General features: G+C 37.3%; 1 protein-coding gene across 4 annotated transcripts in view; it reads left to right on the forward strand.

Annotated features, from left to right (window-relative positions):
• The first annotated feature begins 9,562 nt into the window (after positions 1-9,562).
• Positions 9,563-24,387, forward strand: part of SLC39A10 (solute carrier family 39 member 10) — a 191,907-nt gene continuing 177,082 nt past the window's right edge. For 2 of the 4 annotated variants that reach the window (XM_068686585.1, XM_068686587.1), the window contains exons 1-2: positions 9,563-9,743; positions 10,084-10,142. In XM_068686585.1, coding sequence (XP_068542686.1) covers positions 10,133-10,142 — 10 coding nt within the window. In that variant the 5' untranslated portion in view covers positions 9,563-9,743; positions 10,084-10,132. The remainder of the gene's footprint in view (positions 9,744-10,083; positions 10,143-24,387) is intronic. The other 2 variants (XM_068686584.1, XM_068686586.1) reach the window with 1 other exon arrangement.

A 24,387-nucleotide genomic window follows, 5' to 3' on the forward strand; every position in this document is an offset into this window, starting at 1 on the left:
ATTAAAGAAAAACAAACTTGTGCATATTTAAGTTTTGTGGTTGTACAGCAAGAAAACCAGAATGAAGTCCAAAAACTATGGTCCTCTACCAGCTATAATACAAAATGACAATGATAAAAACCGTGTGAAAAATGTGTGAAATGATTTGAATGTAGCAAAAGACTAGTACAAGTTTTCAAACTAGGGATAACTGAATACACTTTATTAGAATGTCACCTTAAAGGGACTTGACCAAGTGAATTGGCATATTTCTAGCTTCATAAAGTGAAATAATTCCTTGAATCACTGGAAAAAAAATTGATTTTTGTGTCTTTTATTATAGCAATGTAGTAAAAGCGAAAAGATGAAAAAGGCCTATTAGTTCATCCAGCACATAGCACCATATGCACAATTGCTTTGTCCAAGAAATTTTTAATCAGTTCATGGAATAGCATTTCAGATGTTTCTCACTGGGAACTATTTTTCAGTCTGTTAAGTTTTACAGTAAGGAATTTTTCTTTTCCCAAATCTACCCTTTCATTTTATGCAATAATTCTGCCATTTTTTTCAAAATGAAATCCTGGACTATTCAAGTTAAGGACAGTTTTGTTACTGACTTCAAAATATCTATGATTTTTCCCATATGGCTTTTCTATTTTTTTGTTATGTACAGCTATTGTGCAACTCTGTTAAAAAGCATCACAGAGATGCCCAGGTTTGGGACCGTTTAACCAACTAAATAATATTTTTACTATTGTTTGCAAAAGCTCCTTCCTACCCTATTGTCCTCAGGGCCATGCAGTCAGAATGTGTGTATTCCCTCCCATTTTCAGCCCACTCTCCCCATCACATGCTGATATATAAGAAGTCACTCTCTTTCACTGACATCAGGACTCATCTCTCCCATCTTTACAAAACACATTACACTTCTCAGAGACACAGGAACACATGAAAGCAAACAGAAAGGTAGAGCATCATTCTCCATTACTGCCATTTCAACAGGAAGTAAATGCATAGGCTGCTGTGCCACAAAATACAGGCTTCTTACACCAGAGAAGGAAGGTAAACCCATTTAGTGGTACCAAGGTCAGGCACACATATCCTCTAATGGTCTCCATACCCTGAACTATCACATCCATAACAAAGGCTGTTTGTGGGAGAGCAAAGCATCTGACAAACACTCTCCTATCTTTCCACCACAATGAAGACAGACACTTGTAGCAAAGGACAGGATGAGTAAAGTAGGCTCCCTGATACCTTGAAAGCTGGGTAAACACATCTGCTGGAAATGTGATAATTTTGAATGGGGCTTTGAGGTCCTTGGCTGAAAAGTTTGACAGAAGTGCAAAGCACCATTACAGTATATATTATTTTTATATGGATGCAATTCAAAACAATAGCACAAGAACAGTCACATCAAGTTACCTAAGGAGAATGTATAGGAACAGGAGCTCCAATTCCTAAAATAATGTTATGCTTTACGGCATACACTGCACCCCCAAACAGTTCCTTGTGATTCCGTGAAATATTGTCAAATCTTCTGTCCCACTCCTTTACCACCAGGTCAAGAAAAGAAAAATAAGAGCGAAATGTTGAAGATTCTAATGATTTAAACCTCTGTTCTATGATCAGAGCTAGAATATCCTTTTCTGTCCTGTCATCATCAACATTTCCTATCTTTACAGTACCTTTTCTCACTGCTAGTTTCCATTCTTACATCCTTGTGGAAGCAATTTTGAGAGAGAGAGAAAGAGAAGAAACAACAAGCTGGGAAAACAGAATCAATCAATCAAATCTGTTTGGAGCCTCCTACAATGTAAAAACAAATATGATTTGATTTCAACTTATCATGGCAGAAAACGGAAGCATGTTTATCTGGCTTTCCTTCTCTGATGCCTTGCTTGAATGTTGCTTTGGTGTATTCATTCATGGGTTGTATGATAATTTTCATTATTCACTTCAAATGTGCACTGATGTGTCATTAATTAGTATTAATCACAAAATCATGATATAAGTGCAAAGACTACGGGGACCTATATATGCTTCATTAAGCTAATATAGCTAAAGAAATTGACTGGACTTCCAAATGCGTTAGCTACTGAATCCAGTGAGGATAAGTGATTAAAACTCACCCAACTTACTGTCTTACCTTACTGTAGAGAGAGAGTACAATGAATTGTGGAAAATCTTTAACATTCCTAACAAAAAGTTGTGAAGTGTTATTATTTCTATTGTTCTTACTACCATTAGACAGTTCATGACCTTGATTCCAAGATGACCCATGATGAGCCAGGCACTACAGTAAGTGAACACAGGAAGCAACAAATGCCACAACGGCATACAAAGAGGATAAAGCAAAAGAAAGTATTGCTTGTTACTTAAACAAATGCTGTCCACCAGAAAAATGAGAGTTAATCAAAGGAGGCATATCTGTCTGTGAGTGCAGTAACATGATAAATGTCCTATATTTTTTCTAAATACTTGTCTAAAGAGGTGCATAGCTGAAAATTAAATAGCAATGAAGAGCATAATGAAAAAGGTGCTGGAATAAAATGGAGTGACCATTTTATCAAAGCAATAAATAATCCTAACAATAAAGCAGTGTTAATAATAATGTGCCTCTCTGAGCTTTTGCAAACTTTAAGCTGAATCTTCCTCTAGCAGTTTATATTTCTAGTTAGAGTAAGAGCCTATATAAAAGGGGAACCATAGCTGTTCCTCCCATAAACGCATCCTAAATGTGTAAAACTCAAAGGCTGCTGCAGCTGTATTGCAGAAGCACAGAAGCCATACCTTAAGGTGTACAGCCTTGGTATCTTTCATTTAACTGCAAGATGGTTTAGTGATATTTTTGAACAAGGATTAAGAGGTCTTGTTGCTATTGTATGTGAGATAGAAAATGCCTGGTGCCACGAAGGCCTAGAATTCTTTGATTTCTGTAGCCAGAGTAGATAGTTAAATGTGAACAGCAATATATGGCTTGCTTTGCATAAGTACCTGTATATTTGAGTTTGCAAAGAAGAACAGCCCATAGTCAAAAAATTAATTTTCATATGTGTTTTCCTGTATAATTTTTGCTTAGAAATTTTGCTTCATCGATGACTCCATCATATAGATACAGCAATACAGGGTTCTATTCTGGAATGGACCCTCTTAAAATATAAGTCTCAGCTATTGTATTTAGCCATGGTCATAAACTAATCAAGCTTAATACCTTAGCTTTATTACAAAACTTTATTAGAAAGCTGTTCTCACATCTGAAGATTATAAACCTTCTTTTTTTTTGTAATCCTAAATGCATTCATGGCCATTTACTCCTGTATAAAGATGGTCTTTGGCTAATATAACAGTTGATTCTTTGGTGTTTATTTTCTGATGTAGTTATAAAAAGAAACACTTCTCTATTCAGTTTTCACTTGACTGTATTTAAAATACATATTTTACTTGTCCCTATCCTTATCATGAGAAAGTAGAAAAAGGATTGCACAGAAAGAAAATTTTGATGGTTTTGGCTTTTTCTGTCAATCAAAACAGTTCAGGTGTCACTGCAATGTAAAGCTGAAATTCCTCTTTGGTTCAGATTAGGTCACCTACTCCTGAGTTGATCCTGTTCCCCTATAATGTTAACCTTTTCAGATTTAGGGGACAGACTGAACAGCCGGTATGATGACTTGATGGGTTTGGAGTGTAGAGGCATGTGAGAGGCAAAACCAAGATGGAAGAAACTGGCCATATTGCTGAAGAAGTCACATTGGTGTCTTGACTGGGTGTCCTACAAACCTATGAATTTTATAACTCAAACTAGCATCTCAAATTAGCATCACAGCCAACCACTTTACATAACTACCACTAGGTTGTTTTTTTTGAACAAGTAGCAGCACTAAAATTAGACCATGGGGGCACTTCTAAAGGAACTGGCTGGATGAAAAGCTCCTGAAAAGCATGTTGCTGATGGTCTCAGAAGAACCACAGGCCAAGCGATACTATGAAGGCAGAATTCTTCCAGGCATTGACAAGATACATTGGCTGGGAAAATCAAGCTATGTTCCACAACGGCAGATGGAAAGGAAATTACTCTTGCATGGGCTTGAGAAACTTTCTCTAGCTTGCTCTATCTTTTGCCAATGTCTAGCAAGTTCAGCTGGATGACAGTTGCAGGCTGACTGCCCAGGTCCTGTTTAGCAAAGCAACAGAGGCCTTTTTGTGAGTTAATCAGTGCTGGAATCTCTATCAGTGAAAACTGGGTTTCAGACTGCAGAACATTAAAAAGAACACACTCCTGCTGTGTTAATCAGAGACTTTCATTTTTGAATTAACAAGCATTGTCTAAGTACTTTCTCCCAGTGACATTGACTTTTCCAGTATAAAAGATTCAGTATACTGTAACAGAAGTTAGATATCTATAAAATAATCTATGCAAGAACTGTGTGATAATAGCCATACAATTAGCAGACTAAAACCAGTCTCCCAGAAAGATGCAGCAACACAGATACTTTAAGAGAGAACATCAAAGGCAGTAAGGTTAGATGACAATAAACTACAAGCCAATAATGGAAAACAAACAGTAAGCTACAGAATGGCGCTTTGAAATACAGAATTACCAATACCATTGAAAGTTCTGACTTCTATAAATTTGAGAGGCTGATCAAATGATGGCACCTGGAATATAAAAATCTTCTTCAGACTTAATTTGGTTTCTCCAGATGTGCTGATACCATTAAGGATGCACTTGGGAAACAAAGGTGTGAACAGAAATGACATGTTTGCATATATAAGCCAAAGACATTTTTAAAGTCACACTGTTACCTTTTCAGGTTTTGGATTTTTTATTATTTTTTTTCTCTTCATATTTCTGGGAATGAAGATTCTACCAGGGGGTAATTTACCACAGACTTAGCTAGACTCAGGAAACTTCTGGCGTATACTAAGTCTCATCGTATGTTCTATTGGTGAACAAAGAGGGCTGTAAATGGTATTTTGGTTTGGCTAATGCTATCAGCTTTAACTTGCAGTTTTTGTTTCTGATCTAATGATGCTTTGGAAGATACAGATTGACCTTTATGGGGCTTCTACTATTCCAGAGAAAACTGCTTGGTATGTGTATTAATCCACTCAAGAGGAACCACATGGAGTTTAAATACCAAATGAATGTGTGAAACACCAGGTTTTAAAGTGGAGTTTGCACAGCTGCCATGCTAGGTTAGCAAGGAGCAACTGCAGCCACAGCTCTGAATAATAGAAAAACAGAACTTTGGATGGAAACTGCCTTTCTGCTTTTTGGCAGAATCCATCAGTAATGCACTTTGCCTTAGTTTTGGCTCTCCCTCCTGTTCATCTCTCTGTTTCTCCTATTCCCTCTTTCCTTTTCTGCTCTATAGATTTTATTTTAGTTATATGTTATAAATATATAATGTATAAAAAGTTATAAATATATGAATTATATATATATATATGTAAATATATAAATACATATAAAGAGTTATAAAATAAATATATAAAAATAGTTATAAATATATATTTTATAGATATAGTTATAAATATATGAGATGAACACAATGTAAATCCACATCAGGCAGGCTGTGATTTTTTTTCCACTGGTGAGAAGAAAAAAAAATTAACCACACACACACACATTGAACTTGGAGGTAAGTAAATGTTTCAAGATAAATACCTGTTTCTGTATGAAACAGGTGCATACTTTAGGATTTATGTGCCACTTTGATTCATTTCAAACCTGTTGACTCTAGAGACTAAATCCCTCATCCTTTGATTTGAATTCACACATTTGTCTCATAATTACTCATTCAAAAAGCTGATTCTAAACAAACAAACAAACAAACAAAAAAACTACTTCTTAGAGATTGTTTCAAAACAATGAAGAACGAAAAAAGTCTTCAGATTTCAGACATATTTTTATGTGTTCATGATTTCCTTAAAGTATTATTTTCCTTCCTGTGCCTGTTTATTTGGCAATGATGAGCAAACCCAGTCTGTCAGTCAATTCCACTTCTTGTCATATTCTAATAAGTGGAACCAGTTGTGCCTTTGCAGGAAAATAAGACTATATAATATGTTTTTTTGTTGTTTGTTGTTCTTGTTGTTGTTATTATGTTATTTTGTTGTTGTTCTTGTTGTTGTGTGTTGTTTTTTTTACATCAGAGACCTATGCAAATAAGATGTGAAGCAAAAAATTATTTTAGATTATAAGAAATGAGTGTGTCTTGGCTTTCTTGCAATTATTTAAAACACATGAAGCTGAGATCTATCAAAGTAAGAAAATTCAGCTTCAGCAGATCTTCATCAGATAAGATCAGATGTTTTAGTGTCCTTGAACACTTAGAATTGTACCAAGTGCAATGAACATCTGAGTTGATTTCTTGTCACTTATGGTGGTATCTGACTTTTTGCTATAAGTCATTATGACAGAAATTTACAGAAATGTTTTAAGCACACAGAACATCTCATTAGATTCAAGATAGCTATTCATATGATTAAATTGTCCTACACTGAGTCCTTAGGTGAAAAAATAAGAAGACAATATATTACTTTAAGAAAGTTAAAAAAAAAAAAAAAAAAAAAAAAAACTCTTAAAACCTGAAATTCCAAAAATAAAGTGGCACTCCACAAAAAATATAGTTAAAAATCTACATTGCTTCAACATGTCTTGGTATAGAAGCTTACTCCAAAACTAATGGAAGTGACTTAGAATTTTTTGCATTGACTTCAATGTGGTTTTGAATCAGGCCCATATTGCTGAAATATGTACACAATTTCTCCACCTATGAATTGTTTCATTTAATTACAACTATATTTACTCCTTTAACTCAGATAGTTTCTCCCAGCTTACACCAGCAGATGTCAAGAGTCAATACAATGAAAAATCAACTATAGTTTAAAACCCAGTCATTATGAAGGCCATCATAGACTTAAAGAGCAGCAGAATCTACAGTTCCCACACTACATTCTGTTATGTACAGACTGATTTTGATCTTTTCTAATGAAATTACATTTATCACTATCGTGTCATCCTTTCTTGCTATCCTCTGCTACGGTTCTGTCATCTGTACAGCTAATGCCATTGAACTTGAATTACTCTTCGGTCTTACTAGCAACTAAGTGAGATGAATGAAATCAATATTCTTTTCCTTACAGGTGAAATGAGTTTAGTAATGCGTAAAAGTGGTAGACCTTCCTTTCTTTGTCCAACTCTGCACTACAATACATCAATGTATTTTGCTTGGCACTTGAATTAACATATCTTAATTTTCAGGCACCAACACCCTCTAGCATAATGAACAAGACTTCTTTGAAGATATATTTTTTTTTAAGATCATCTTTAGTTAATTGGGATTCAAGTTTATGCAAAATATTTTCATAGAATATTGCTTGTACTGAAGGAAAACACTTTTTTTTTTTTTTTTTTTCCTGGCTGAAAATATGCCAGCTGGAGCAAACTAATGAGCCCCAAAAAGAGAACATTTGTACAGCTGGAGTCTGAATGCTATCAAGCTGCTTGTTTTTGATTGACACCATAACAGTCATGGTAATGGAAAGTAATCAATAATACTCCCTGTGTGACAATGTAAATAGTATCATCCAAGAGTGATTGGTGAACAAAACATTCAGAGTTTCAGCTCAATTTGGGTAAGCATCCAAGTCCTTGGATCTTTGTTCTAATTGCCTAACCCATTGGGGTCTCCAAATATCAATCAAAAATAGGTTAATCGGTGGCTTGCTTTGAGTATTCATTATTGTTCTCATACTTGGTACCAGCCCAAGAAAGGAAGTGTGATGGTGAACAAGAACAGATTTTAGAATCAGAAGCTGTTAAGCTTTTATAAGATTTTGTTTGGAAAAGTAGTTTAACTCCTGTTGTTTACTTTGATCATTCTTTTACATCAGCTTCAATTTGTTGTGTATTTAATACATAGGAAAGTTTATGTTGTTATTTGTGTTGATATACATGTATACAGCCATTTACAAAGAAAAACTTATTCAAAAAATTTTCAAGATACTTCTCCTTGATTTTAATCCAGCTCCAGTGGAGACAAACTTCCATAGAGATAAGTAAAATGAAATCCTGTCTGAACACAGAGGATAAGGGCATACACGGAGTGAAAGGCTTCAAAAGAAAAAGAAAAAAAAAAAAAAAAAAGAATAAATATGCGCACTTGCAATAATAAGAGCTGTAGAGCTGTGCCCAGAGCTAAAGCTATATAGCTCAATAGTTTGGAGTAGTTGAGGTGGTTATTTTTTTATTGTGCTTTTGGAGTATTTAATGCCTCACTAGACCTAAAAAACCCTAGGGTCCCATGCTTATTTCAATTCAATTAAGATATACAGGCTGTGCAAAATATACATCGATAGGGAGCCACATTTTCAGAAATAACTGCTTATCCATGCACTTTTTAGCTCATTATAACAGACTCATGGAATCCAACTTTAAATAAAGGCTGTTGGTGGACTAAATTACAACACAGTATCAAGAGACTTCATGAACTAGATATACTTTATTTTATTAAGCTTTCATTATATATTGTATGAGTTAGCAAAGCATTCAATCTCTGCTAACCAGAGTCCCTATACTTTAAATCCTGAAGGTAAACATTTTCTGCCAAGGGCACCCTGTTAATGAACTGTAGGTTTTGGGCTTCTCTTTGATAAAACAGACTTGACAGAAATGTCTCCAAGACATTCTGTAATTCCTTCAAAAAAGCTACCAAGCGTATTAGCATGAGGTATACTCCTATGCTATCATGAGATAGCATGAACTTCATTTTTATGCTCTATGACATCGTACATGTCCACGACAACACCTTTCCACAGAAATAAACCATTGTCTAAGTCTTTCAAGCTGATAAAGATAAAAAAATAAAAATTAAAAAAAAAAAATCCAAATAAGTCCAAATAAATAAGTAATTCCTCTGGCAAAATTAACAGACTCTGATTTGACATAAAGACAGGCTCTGCCCCTACATCCTCCCACAATGGCAGCACTGCTGTCCCACCTTCCCTTTCTTGCTGTGGGACCGTCAGGCAGCATGTAGTGGCTGGTTCAAGTTACAGACATGCTGGTGTGTTCTAAAGGGGAAAAAAATGCTCCAGTTTTCATGATATCTGTAGATACTTGGTCCTTTTTTAAGATTTCTGCCTTAGATGCTTGAAATTGGGCAAGATTTGAGCAGTGAAGGCAGTCAGGGAATCATAGTATGTTTCCTCAGGCAACCAAACATAGTTTTTAATGTTTCCAGTGCTTTGCTCCAGTTGTTTCTTTAGTGAAGAGGCCTCAACAGCAATTAAAATCATGGAACCCCATTGTCCCTCTGCCAAAATGGAGTAAAAACTTTCTAAGATGCAGAAAGATGTTCTGTCAGCATTAATACTGACAGATTAGATGAAGAGTCACAATGCAGGAAAACACCTGGGATTGTTACGCTAATTTCCTCCTTCTGGGCCCACTTCATTTACATAAGGAAGATGATGTACCTGGTATGAAGGTTTCTGAGAGTAGGCAGCTGTGGGGTTTTGGCTGTCCTAGGACAGCTGAAGCTCTTTGGATGTGATTAAGGTGCTAGAGGGGTCTGGGCAGTGGGGCTAGGCAGCCATTTCATGAAGAGTGGCTCTTGCAGAGTGTGAGGTGCATTGGTGGGGCTGGGACCTGCTCAGGTGGAGGTGAGGCAGGAGGAGCAGCACCTAGGTTGGAGCAGCAACTGAGGATGTCTTCGTGCCGGTGGAAATGTTGCCTGTTAGGTTTGCTGTATCTGGTCAGCATTGCCTCTGTGTGGTTGTGTGTGCTTTGGCGAAGTACGGTGTTAGGAATGTGAAGCCTGTTCCCTGTCAGGGCAGGGGTGCAAAATGGCGCCATTACACGGTGTTAGGTCTGCTCGGTGTGAGGGGCAGGCTGGGCCCTCATGAGGGGAAACCTGTGTCTTCTGGGTTGGGGGCTGCACAGGGGCTCAGGGGGAACTTTAAAAAAGCCTCCTTGAAGAAAAATAAGATACCAAAACAACAGGCTGAGGGAAAGCTGCAGTTTCAGGGGGAGATGCTGGGCTGGCCTGCATCTCATTCCTAGTTGCTTTGGAGTAACTGAATCTCAACTTACAGAAACCCCGCTGAGGAAGAGGAGAAAGATCATGGCTCCACAGAGGATCTGATGCAGCCTGGTGAGTTTGTTGCCTGTTTTTGGGGGGGGTTGGGTTTATTTGCTTTCTCATGGAAATCAAATCTGCCAGAAACATGCAATGAACAGGGCTCGAGTGAACATGAAGTTTCTTCAGGTACCTCCAAGAGTCAGTTTACTTGTTGCAAGCACACCCATAGTGGTGATAAAAAGTGTAATCTTGTAGTCTTGGGAAGAGAGGGGGGAGCACGGGAAGAAAATGTTGGTACAATTTCTAAAGGCCTGAGGAAGGGAGTATCTAGGCTAGGATCAGCAGTACTGATCATAAACAGTTGGTTCTTATACTTTGTGTGGGGGATCATAATGTGACGTTACAGCAGAGGTGGTACTTGGCCCACCTTCCTTGAGCTCTCATGGTATAGCCTATCTCTCTTTTTTGCTGAAAATTTTTGTTACAGTAGCAGCCTTTGTTTGTACCCATTAAAGCTCTTAAAGTGACAGACTTTAAGGCATCTGCATTATAAAGAATGAGGGGATCCACTTCTTATTGTAGGTTTTCTATCTACATTAAATTCTCATGGTATTTGATTCTATTCTGAAATATATATTTAAAGTTTTATAACTTCTTTGTATTTTAAATTAACTTCTTATATTTTAAAGTAATTTAAATATTTAAAAATAAAAGTAAAATAAAATATACAAAATATTAAAAATATATAAATATATTAAAATAAAAAAATATTACTAATAGAAAATAATACATAAAATAATAAAGACATAGTAATATATGTAAATATTTTAAAATAAGTATTTTAATTACAAATAGAAATAAATATACTTATTTTTAAATGTTATTGGATGGCACTGCTCTGAAAGCTATAGAAAGGATGATATGAAATCATCAGTCTCAACAATGTATAGTTATTTCTTTGCTTTATCTACAGGATAAAATAATTAAGAGACTTGCTGTTTTTTCTCTTCTGCTTTCTTGATTTTTTTAAACCTTTTATAACGAGTTTGGAGCAACATGTAGGTAGTTAGAGTCAATTCTAGCATTAGAATGATATCTGTTAACATCAGAAAAACAGCAATCAGAGACTCAGTGTTATGTATTTTTTAACACTTGTTTAGCATGTATAACTGTAACAAATCTGTCTTAAAATTTTGGCTGTATACCAAGTATGAGGGCCCTTGCCATGAACTTCTGGAATAGTGAGATGCCTTGTAATAATTCCCATAATCACTGCAGGTAGGTGTTCATGCTGTTGCTGTTCTATTGTGTTCTTAGATCAGCTCAAAACAAGTGCAGAGATAACATGTTTGGATTTCTGTCTTGGGTACTTGCATCGCATCTCCCAAATTGTCTTTATTTGCTGAAAATCACTTGCTGCTTGAATGTAATTAAAGTTGAGTTAGAAAGTTGGCAATATATATTGGATTTATATGGGAAAGATTAGGGCAGATAAGACTGAATTCATTCATCAGCAATAGCAGAATTGAAATATCCAGTTTAAAACCTTACAGATTTTTTTCTTTGGTCCTTGATTTGTAAAGAAAGGGAACATGCCCATTTCTTTCTTTTCAAGGTCACCTTTAAATGTGATGTATGCTTTGTGGTACTCCAGTAACTTCTGAAGAGATATGGGGCAAAGAGGACTACTGAGACAGTTGAAAGCTTGCTGATAGTGGTACCAAATTAGAGACAGGCACCTTCTATCTCAGGCAATCCTGGAGCAAAAGAAATGAGTGTTGTTTATCTGGAATAGTAAAAGTGTCTTGAAGTGTGGTACTAGGTGATGTATAACTTTTTCATTATCCTGTCACACTAGGAAATTCTGCTTTGCAGCACCTCAAAGTTAAAACAAATTCATGGCAGCGTACCTGTCCTTTTAGGATCTTTTTCACATTTTTTGTATCCAGATTTTAGACTTAGAATTAATAATATCCTATCTCAGTCTTGATATGAGATGAAATAAAAATGGACTCAGATCAAAGGAAGCCACTGCTTTTCTTTTCTTTTTCTTTTTTTTTTTTTTTGGTTGCAAATCTAAAATGATCAGATTAAAAAGCTATTTATTCTCTTATTCTCCGTTAATTTCAGCATCAATTTTGAGGAGAGGATATTCTCAATTCCCAAAAAGGTGCATTAAATAGTTTTTCTGTGGCCTTATAAATATGATAGAAATTGTTTTGGTAATTTTTGAAGCTCTGGAAGTGAAAAGCTGATATAATTGGGGCTGGAAACTACTTTGCCTTCCTCAGGTGCATACATGTGTGTACATGCTTTTTTAATAAGATCAGCAAAAGCTATCTTACATAGTCAAATCTTTGTGGTTGTTCATAGTTGTTTCACTTATATACAAACCAGTGTTCACTTAAATCATTACAATGTATAAATGCCTGCCTGCATGCCAAGGCAAATTCTTTGTTATATGAGCGCATGTGAACTGACAATGTGGAAGGCATTCTGTCTCTTGCTAATGACTGGTCCTGGGTGACTGCAAATAATGCATTTACCTGTTTATTTCTTCAGTTCTTTAAAGCCTGGGTTTTTAATAAGAAAAAAGGATACTATTTATCTTTCCAATGTGATCTCAACTCTTAAAAACAGGATAACGTAGTAAGTTGAATCAGTTGGACAGACCTTGCTGCAGGTTATGCCCTGGAACAAGATCTGCCTGGAGTAGACAACAGGGAAATCTGCCATTGGCTCTGATGGCATGCCACAGCACTCATAACTGCTGAGGAACTCAATCCTTCAAACCTTCAGGCAGACGTGATCATCCTCTACATGTTTGAGTACAAATGGAGTTGTCTTAACTTGGGCTGTCTGTCTAGTATCTAGTACGAGCTCCTTCTACATGGATCACACTGAAGTGTGATGATACCTCTCCAGTAAGTCTGAGGTTTTTTTTACAATGTTGTACTCTGTCATGAACAGAGGTTTCCCCTCTAATTTGACTAAAACCTAATAGTTCTCAATTTGCAGTGGTGTTCTGAGTGTTTATAAGGTGTAGAGCACTATACGTTCTAGTGGAAACACAGACTTCTGCCATCCAGTATTCAAATAGAAATCTGTTCATTCCTAATGCCCAAGAGAAGCTAAATTCTCTCTAAACAGTAACCAGATCATAAGATTGCTGCTTCTGTTATATTTATAGTTATAATGTGCAGTGAGAAATGACTTCCTAGTTAGTTTCTTAAGTCTGGATGATACTGAAGTTTAACTTCGTTTGAATATTGGAAGAAAATGACTTCTTGCTACGTGAGACAGGAAGATTTGAACATCTTTGACAAAAGACCAGGTGTCTTGTATGTTTGTCATTGTTATTCTAAACCTAATGTTGCAGATCCACTACAATGTGCATGTATGATTTATTGAATTACTTGTTTGGGATCAGAAGCAAGATTCTATCATTCAGATGATTATAGCAAAAGGAATACATGGTAAGAAATGTTTTCTGGAGCTGCATTAAGGAATACGTTGTTTTCTACTGTACAGTTCCTTTAGTTGTCTGTCTTAATCAAAATAAAAACACATGAATTAGTGGTATGAAAGTGACTAAGATTAGAAAATGCTTAAATACTTCTGCATTTCAGAAATACGTGGTCTTATGAAAAGAAATGGGCTGCAACTACCAATGCTAGTATGAACGTTTTCTTCCCTTCACAGTCTTCTCCCAGTAACTTACCCAACAAGTACCTGCAAGGAGTTCTTGAAATCATCTAAATCTTGTCATGGAAGCTATTACCTTAATGGCAAAGCTGAAACCCTGAACTCCATACCCAAGCACTAGTTCCTTCTTTTTTGCATTACCCGAAGACCCTCAGCCTCCATGCAATGTTGGGATGGATAGGTAGTTAATAGTTTAGCAATGTAATGAGCTGACATAATCTGCCTGGTACTGTGCATCAAGTCAGGCTTGTGGTCTCGTGGCTTGCTGTCCTGTGAGATTCTGATGTGGGCACACAGTTGTGATCCTGCAATTTGTGGCTATGAGACTTGAAGCTTAGTTTTGTTCTCCAGCAAAATTTTTTGGGAACCTTTTACATGATACTTCTTTCTCAACTGCAGGTGACAATGCAGTTACATAAATGACATACATGACTTAGAAACTCTCAAGTGTCTGCTTACTGTTAAGCAGTTGATATATTCACTGTTTACGTGTTGGATTTCTACTTGCAGCTCTTGATCAGTTATACTGTTGTCATTGTCTTAGTCTGGTTTCTTCCTTATGATTGTATTACTATGATTGAATGGCAGGTGATTCGGGGTTAATTTCTTATTCCAGATGAGGAAGCATATATAGGCTACCCTTCACTCTACTGTCTTCAATGTTAGTTATACATAATCTGAAGCATATAGGTAGGTCAGCTACATGCTCAAGGGCTAGTCTATTTTCTGGCTTTCCTGCCTAGAGGATGAAGGGCATGCTGACAGGTCTGCAATAGATGGGTGAGGGAGGAAAAACATTAATATCCTATAGTAATTACGGTAAGCCAAGGTAGAGAAGCAACTCCCTCCTAATACAAGAAATTTGAGATAGCGGAGTACTAAATTGTGTTCTAGGTGCAAGCATTTCTTCTTGCATAGACTTTAATCCTTTATATTTAAGGTTTTCCTTCCTGAAAAATGTTTGTTTCTTTACAACAGGATGGTAGGTAAACCTTCCTGCAATGCAGCAGCAGAGAGACATTCCTGGGTTATAGGGGATCTAGCCATGATTACTTACAAAAAAAAAAAGCTTGCCAAAACCTTGTGAGCCTTGCTTCAACCCACAGTGGACTTGAAGGGTATTACAGAAACATCTAAAAATGGGTTTATAATGGAAACGTTGACAGACCTAAAAGTAGAGCAGTAAGCAGGTGCCACTATAATTAAGAGCAGTGACCCTTCAAAGAAAAGGGTTGCCAGCAGGTAAATAAACTGCCATTGTGCAGCTCACCTCGTTAAACAAGAAGGTTTGGAAAATGATTGGAGAAACAGCATCAATCAGTGTTACTTTAGACATCAGTTATAAGAGACAGTTGCCTGCTGTGGGACAAACACTATGTACTATGAAAAACAAGGTCTTTGTTCTGTGACTTGTGCTACAGGTAATCCAAGCCCCTGAATTTATATCCTTTTCACAGTTGTCAGGTTCTTTAATATAGTTTTTTATCATGTCATATTTTCCCCCTCAAGTCTTTGACGTATATACTAGGTCAGGTGAATAGAAATATTCAGATGAGTGAGTTGAGCTTCAGACAGTCTATCATGCGTAGTGGATATGCAGCATAATTCTGCATGCATGCTTCCCCTTTTTCAACTTTACATTTTAATATGTCAGTGTAATTGTCTTTGATCTTGACTGCTTCAAGTTCATGAATTGCTGCAGCCAGCTAAACCTGGATTGTTTGGTATGGTTTTCTGTCTTTTTTGTTGTTGTTACAGCACAGTTTTTGTTTTGGGCAGTTTTACAGAAGCATGGTGGAATTGCTGACTGAACACAGTTACTTTGATTGGCAGGGGACACTAACAGCTGAAGCCTTGCCTCATCATGGATTGTAAAAGCAGTATTGTTTTTAGATTAGTAAAAGAAAAAACAGAATAGAATTAAGATTTTTTTTTTGTAGTTCTTTTGTCAAGTGTATATCATTTTAGGGTTGTTCTGCATATTTTGTTCTGTATGCGATTTCTTCTGTGGGATTATGTCATGGATTTTGTTGCAGGGGAGAGAATCAGGTTATCTTGGGTTTTAACTCCTGTTCTTAGACTTTTTTTTTTCATGTTGAAAGAAGCTGTGAAGAGAATCTGCTGTGGATATCCTCTATTAAAGCTCTGGAGGCTTCTCCACCAAAGTAGACAAACAGATGTATACCTGGGGCAGTGACAAATTATATTGCCAGAAGACTTTCTACAGGGATGTAATATTGTCTAAGCATAATAGGCACTTTACAGACATAATAGGCACTTTACAGATCACAAATTCCCTGTTTGTAAAAGACAGAACAATACTCCTGCTTTTTGAAGATTTATTGTTACTGAGCTGCTGTTACTGAGTTCTTTGTGATTCTGAAGTTGAAAGTACTATAGGAACAAAAGGCATAAAATAGTCTAATTTCATATTGTGAGGTTATGGAAAGTACTGTAAGCACAAGACGGACTAAACACAAGGAAGAGAAAGTTCTGGTACAGAACAGCCATATGCATCATAAGGTTATAAACGTTGATGTTTGTGATAAGTAAAACTATTCCTCTTTATTCTGTTTTTATCTAACCAGTGCTCAAAGTAGGATTGAAGGAAGAGTGCTGATATGGGTGGCTGTGAGCTTCAGTTCTTACCACTACAACTACAGCAGGCTCTGTCACTGGCATCTAGAAGGGAAGTGTTGAAATTCCTGTTTAAATAGATGTTCGATAACCGATAGACACAGTGTATAGCAAGTTCTAGAGTACAAACTGCAATCAAAAGTGTATGCACAAACAGCCCAAAGGTTAAAACTGTTCTTTAAAAAGAGATTTGCAGGGAAGTTATCAGCTGATCTTATTTGGCCTATCTTAGCATAGTTTAAAAGGATTGGCAAGATGGTAGCTAAATAAGATTTTGGCATCCTGACTTTGGAATGCTGTGACCTGCAATGACTGGATTGTATCATATTTGGTGTGCCTTTGTGCAAGCTCTACACCAGCAATACAGGTGGAGAAGTAACTGATGTCTCCCCACTACGAAATACGAGAGCATTCTCTTAGTCATGTAGTCAGGCATCATGGGGAGAGGTGGTGTTTCCTCTTCACTTTAGTTGGCATTAGCAGATGTATGTCAAGGGTGACAGAGAAGTCTGAACTTATGAAACTTACCAAACAAGATCTGTGCTTTCTAACCCTGCAAGAACATTATAAATGCAGCAAGACTCCAAAGAGACTGTCAGGAGACTTCTTAGTTTAAAAAATATATTTTTTTATGTATTTTTATGAACATTTTTATTTGCAGTTGAAGCATTTATCTGCAATTGTTTGAGCTACTTCTTTAAACAGTCTATGATGTCTGTCTCGGAAGGGAGTACTCAATGCTTTTTTTTTTATCAGAGATAGTGTCTAGTAAGTTCAAAACATTGGTTATGAGGCTGATTAAAATTTAAGTAATCTTACAAAGCAATGGAGTTGAAGTGATGCAAAGTCCTGTGTAACTGCTTTCACTTTAGTTTTTAAAGTAACTTGTTCTACCTTAACTATTTCTCTGCTGAGAAAAAAGTAAATGTAGTTTATGCTTCTAAACCGTGCCATCAAAAAAAAAATATATATATATGTTTTTCCACCGGTTTGACATCTTGACTTTTCTATCAATTCATCTCGAAATATTGCCATAAAAATGTGGTGCAAAAAAAAGTTTGAACTCTGAACTGAGGGTTGCAGCTTTTGAAATAGCAGGATTATTTTATTTTTTTTTTGCTATGTCAGTCTTTACTTCTAGGTGTGGTGCACGTTATCATTTACAGACCGAAACAGGATTTCTCTAGCAAAAATGAAGTTATAGAGGAGTTTTAAAGAAAAATAATCTATAAATTGATCTAATTTTTTTGAAATGGTTGCTTATATCTATTGTGTGTTATCAGTGATTTGAAAGGAACTTGAAGCTTTAAAGCCTACAGCAGCTGTAATTTTGACCACTAAACAAGTGAAGCATGGCTTCTAAAGGTTTCACTTGCTTAATCCCTTTTTAACTCAAACAGATTGCTTGTTTGATTATCAAACTGGTTGTTTTGATAAAGCAGCTTATTTTGGAGATCAAGAGCACAGTATCAACTTCAATTTATTAAATTCCAGGAGCGAGCGTCTGTTTCATTATCTGGATCCTCACTACTTTAATTTTGGATAAACAAGTTGCATTTAGCAAATACTTTCTTTTTAAACAAGACTTTCTGATTTTATTCTTGCCAATTAACTACTCGGTGTTTTCCCTTCCTCCAAGAGTTAGCCTAATGCTATAATAAGTACTGGGTAAAGGGCGTCTCCTCCAGTTATCTACTGGATGTTGTCTTGTTAATACAGCTCAGGATGTTCTTAGCCCTCTTTGTTTTTCAGTCCCTCAGTTCCCAGCGTCCCAGATACATGACCGATATAGTGTTTGCTGAATTTTGTAATTCACTGTCCATTCCTCGAGCCTTTCTAGGTCTGTCTAAATAGCAGCCCTGTCCTCAAGCATGGCAGGAGTACTACCCTTTTGGCGTCATGTGTGAATCTGACAGCACAGCACTGTCACCTCTTCAGAGTCAGTGAAGATGTTAGTGTCATAAAGATGTCTGACACGGGTCCCTGTGATGCACCTCTTGTTGGCCTCTGGTTGCATAGGATGATGACCTGTTAACAGCTGTCCTGTGAGCCAACCATCCAATTGCCTATTTGCCCATCTAGCTGCCCACACATTCAGACTGTAAAATCCTTGCTTGGATACAAATACTTTGGAAAATGATGTTGAAATTCTTCTAAAGTTGGCATCTTCTAATCTACAACTCTCAAATCCAATGAGGGCTATCAGGTTAGCCAGGCATAGTTCACCCTCTGTAAAGCCGTGCTGGCTTCAGCGTATATGCTCCAACAGGACTTGTTCCATGATGTTCACAGAGAGTGAGGCCAAATGCTACGTAATTTTCTGGATTATCCCCTTGATTCATTTTGAAAATGGCTATAGTATTGGCATTCTTCCAATTATCAGGAACCTCCCCTAATCTCTAGACACTTAAAAAGATGACACAAACCCCATGGTGACAGCCAGCTTTCTCTGCACTTTGGATGCAGTCTACGGGGTCCTGTGGGCTTCTAGGGATCAAGTCATCTCCAATAATCCATAACTTGATTCTTATTCACTGCTGTTAGTTCATCTCCTCGAATGTAACCTCTAAGCATAGAGGTGTGGGAGACCTTTTGGTGAAGAAAGAAGGCACTTGGTACCTTGCATCTGTTATCACTGCCATGTGCCCCATTCGGCAGCAGTCCCACATTTTCCTTATTCATGTGCAGAGTAATTTGAGTATGTTCCATCTGTTAACCATGCTGCATGTAACTTCTGCAGCACGGATACCAGATTGTATAGTCAGCTGTTTACTGACATTGGGTTCTTAAACCGATATTGTTTCAGCTGAGGGTTCAAGATATTCTGATACTGACACATGTAAGTAGGATTTGCTATGAGTTTGCACAGTGCTGCAGTCATTACACTCAACACTTCAAATTCTTGCAGAAGATTCACTGATCACTGTTTTGGCCTACTGTAAGTAGTTCTGCTGTCCTTCATTCACTGGTACCACATATGCACAGGAGGGACAATGTTGTAGTGTTAGACCTCAGATACATATAATATTCCTAAGCCCCTAATAAATATAGCTGCAGTGGCATACTTTTCAGTAGACCAGGAAAGGTAGGACTTGGTTGATGTGCTGAATTACAGAGCCCATTTGTCCTATACTTTCTATCTAATCAGTGGAGAAAAATAGTGGGCTCTATAGGTGACTCAGGATGTTTGAAATCTGGATTAAGTCAGGATGACCTGGCTTCTTAGTGGGGTGCTAGAGTTGAGCATCTGAAATATTCAATTAATCCATGTCAGCATGCCCTTCAGGGGGTCTTGCTGAGTAGCAAGTCTTCAGTACTAAGACAGCTATCTTGAGCCTGCCCTCTGTCTCCATCCAACTATTTCTAACCCCAGTAACTAAGTAGGTTTTTCAAAGCTTTTGTTACTTGTAATGAGGCACAAACACAAGAAAAAGCCCTGGTGTAACTTATCAAGGGTCCAGTGAGCCTATCTTTGTTGCCTCTGAACAAAATCTGCTTCAGATGGCATTGGGGTAGCAGAGAGGGATTCATTGCAGTGGTTTGTGCTCAGGAGTCCTGAGCTGGAGGTTAGGCTTGCTTGAACCTTGGAAGGTTGCTTTTTGTCAGAGTCAGTAAATCAATTTGTGTGGCTTTAGTATTAGAAACCCTTGCAAGACTTTTTCTAGTTTTTCTATGTTTATAATAATAATAAAAATAAAAAATAAAAAATCAGGTTGTGCAATTTGGAATTGTGCAGCCTTTTTGTGTAATACCACTTTTAAACATTCAGGGCTTTGGGGAACAAAGACCATATAAACTTAATTTCCATTGCTTATGACTATATTGTAATCCCACTGTGATGTCTTCAGTGTTTGTAGTGGTAGCACCACATTTCCCATAGCACTTTGAATTTCTTCTCAGCCTGGTGCTGTAGTAGACTGCTCTTCTGCACTGGTTCTGCAGCTCAAGCAGCTTTGACTAGGAAATGGAGGTGGCAAACAGATGTTCTGGGAAGACAGATTCATTTATTTCCTTGATGATTGTCAAGTTGTGTATGTTAGAATGGCTATTGGGAAGTATGCTATTCAGTAAAAAGAGTGATCATTTAGGATAGAAACAAAACATGCGAAAAGAGCAATTGCTGTTTATCATCTCATAGCATCATTTGATCTCAGCTTTGTTTCACACTTTTGACTTGATATCGGTTTTGGGGGGTGGGGGGGGGGGGCGTTTGCTGACACTTAAAAGGCTTCACAAATTGTTAGTTATTCTGGTTTTGGTGCTGAACACCTGAATATCTTTCCTGCAGCATCCCAGAAAAATGCTGCCAGTCAAATTAAAGGAGAAGTAGAAAGTTCCTTATAAGCTTAGATTCATATTTACTTAATGTTGTTCAAACTTACTTAATGGAATAACTGGGACATCCTCCTTCTTAAAAACAAAATGTGTTGAGTAATTGTTAAAGAATCCTTTTTTTTCATTTTCTGATTAGAAGCCAATTGTAAGAGTTAGCTGCAATGCTAACAGCTCCTTTATTAATGCATGCTTTCTGCATATTACTGTAGTAACGCAGAAGGAACTTGTACTCTTCCTGCCTTGAAAGATATGTGAATCTTTAATTGCTTTACCTGAAATATTAAGCTTGTGGAGCCATCTGGGTTAACTAGTCCTAACATGTTGAAGTAAGTTTGTTAGGAGGTGGTGGAGATAAATGTGGCTGCCTTTCTTCCTCATAAGCTTAGCGTTAGCTTACCTTTTTCATATGGAATCTTCTTGTGGTAGGAAATCTTAGACTGTTCATTAATCTGTACTTTGTAGAGTTTTCTGACCTTATGTTGCACTTATAAATGTGGGTAGGCAAACAGTGAGTGGAATTGTCCACCACTTCAGATAATACTGGACAAAGATGGAAAGAGCAAAATACAGTCCTTGCAGAGAGAGTGCACCAACAATTCATGTCATTATCTTCCAGGGCTACTTTTCAAACAGCAGAATATGGTATGGAGCAGTATGTTCTCTGTGAAAAGAGATGCAGATGTAAACTCTTACCTCCTTCTGACATTGAGGAGCACATTCCCCATTCGCACATGGAAATCTGATAATTGTTTGTTCAACTTTTGGAGGTCATTGTCCTTGCCTGAAGCTTATCTAAATGTGTGCTGCTTATGAAACTTGCTTACAAGCAGTGGAATTCATACGTGTGCTCTCATCTCCAACTTGGCCTCTGGAACCATTGCTCAGGGGACTTAATGGACTCAAACATAATCAGGTTGTTAGTGCTTGGAATCAAACTATTTACCCTTCTTTTCTTAGTGAAAACAGCATGAGAATGTACGCCCTACTAGGTTAGAACAATGTTCTTTCAATCTCCACTGCTGGCAGTAGAAGTTAATTAGGAAGAACACAAGTGTCTGTTGTCCATTCCCCTCGTACTTGCCCGGTATCCCAAGTTGTTGTGTTAGATATTTGCTTGTTACCCTTAGCATCTGTTTATAGGCACGTTCTCCAACAAGTTCAAAAATAACAGTATTAATATGAAGGGTGGGAATAAACCTTCTGTCTACTCAGGCTTCAACATGCAGTTTCTGAAGCGCTCCAAATGAGTGTTCTCTCTGTGTGAGCCAGGTTCCTAAGCTGACACCATTTTGTTGCAGAAAACTTCTTTCTCTTTAAAATATTTAACCCTTTAATTCAATCAAGTATCATTTGAATTCCTCGCACAGGGTTAATCCGTTCTCCACAGTGAAGTGCTGAAATTTCAGAAATAATGTTCTCTGTTCCACTGTCATCTGTATAAAATATTGTTTACTCTCCAGGCCTATTGCTTCAGGAAATTATTGATAGGAGCAGCTGCTCCTTCACAAGAAGAGTACAAAAGTCCTTCTCCGACCAGGGGCACTTTACAGCCACCTTTACTTATCACTAATGCACAGAAGCACGGAAGACTGGATTTCAAACTTTCAATAATAATAATAGAAATGTGTAGGAAAAACTCTTTAAAACTTCACTTGGGAACTTTTGTGAAGCTCAGAGCCATCTCCCTATGCTCAAAAGGATTTGTTCAAAACAAAATGAAATTTGGAACATAAGATATACAGTACAATCAGTATCAGACTTCAAATGCACCTCATTGCTGCTGAGCTGAACATTATAATTACAATTATAACTCTGCAATGCTTTATGCATAAATTATTTAAATTAAGCCACATAGATTATTCAAATTTTATCTCCAAGAAACACTTCTAAAAGCCTGCTAACACTCACGTTACAACTCATTGCTAGCAAATGCAAAACTATTCAAGTTTTGTTTTTCAAAAAAACTTTTTGGAACTAGACTCTGGGCAGTGGCTAATTTGAAGTTAAATCAGTCTTGGGTTAACTGCATTTGTGGTGCTAGTTTTGTAATTTTGGATCCTCTTTCAAGGTCAGTTGGGCAAAGACTAAGGTGGGTGCCATTCAGTCTTTTTTCTTTCCTGATAATACTTGGTGGAAGCTTCCAGCATTTATTTTTTTTTTAATAAAGTACAATAATTTTACATGGTATTGACAATGATTAACTTGATACGATGATAAGAAAAGAATATTTGCAGGTGAAAGGAGCTTCCTGAGAGATGTTATGAACAGAGCGAGCCTTACTCCTGGAGTATGTCCCTCTCCTTAAGTATTTCTTCCAGTTGGCTAGGGAAAGCAACGTGATCAGGTCATTCCTCTGTTGCTATTGTGGGCAAATGAAGCAGGTTAGACCAGCCTGTTGTAGATATTCCTGCCTACTGGAGAATATTAAAAATCAGGGAAGGGTAATGGGAAGCTCTCCTTCGCAGCTATTCATTAGCTTGAACACAGGCCTAAAGAGAAAAAGAAAAAAAAAACCTACCTAGAATGTTTCCAACTACAAATCTTTTTTTGATTTGATATTTTAATTACTTCTATAAATAGAACTTAATCTTTAAAATTTGTAGTGCTTAAGACTATGAAGCAGGTAACTATTCACATATACAGCACCAAAAGGAATGAATGCTATCCTGCACTAGAGCCACTTTGACTTCCTTACTATGCTCAGGAGAAAGGAGTGGAAATAAGAAACAAAACTTTTTTCTCTGTGAGAATTCTAAACAATGCAATGAAAGAGCAGACATACTGCTGTGTCACAGTTCAAGTACAACAAACTGCTCAGGCAGATCTAGGGAGTGTCCGAATAAAGAAGGTGCTTGATTCTGATGGCTGACAAGTTTCCTGAAGTGTGTGCACAGTCTTCCACCCAGCCTGTATTCCTGCTGTGGGTGCTCATTAGCAAAAACTCCAAAACCCCCCAAACAAGAAAAGCTGTCTAGTAAGAAGGTGGAAATGGAAAAAGTGGGAATAAACATTAGGCTTGATCCCAGAGGACAAATCCTATTGTGCAGAATGCCTGCAGTAAATCCACTCCTACTATCTAATGGCTGCAGACTGGCTTAAACTCTGAAGCAATAAATGAATACACTCAGAGGCAAAATGAAAAGTTGAACGATCAGCTCTCTTCTAGTATCTCACAAGCTCAGAGCTGTTAGGGGTTCGGCACTGGATTTCTGCACACCCAGCACTTCAGGTTATGCCGTGTTCCAAAATGCTCTGCGGCTCCCTCCTGATCTTGGTCTTGCCAGGTGTTGGATCGTGGCAGTCCTGTGCTTAGGCACTGCAGACCGATGCTTTCTCCATGCTGCGATAGCAGGTAAAGAAGCGGCAGGGTACAGAATTATTGAAGTGCACTCAAAGTGTTTCTGAGGGTCCCAGACCAGCACAGTGAGTGTTTTACAAACACAGAGCAAAAGATGTGCCTATTCCAAAGGGCTGAAAAATCACATAGGAGATGAGTGAGAACAGATGTAGTCAAGCCATGCAGGGGACTTGAAGAGAAGGATGAATAATCACAGGCAGCATGTTATCTATCCTTTTGCTATCCTCTTCAGAGTTGTCAAGTGTAAGCTTGCATTTGTCAGCACTGGATACAGAATTAATG

The sequence above is a fragment of the Anas acuta genome, chromosome 6 (genome assembly GCF_963932015.1).
Source record: "Anas acuta chromosome 6, bAnaAcu1.1, whole genome shotgun sequence".
Lineage (NCBI taxonomy): Eukaryota > Metazoa > Chordata > Aves > Anseriformes > Anatidae > Anas > Anas acuta.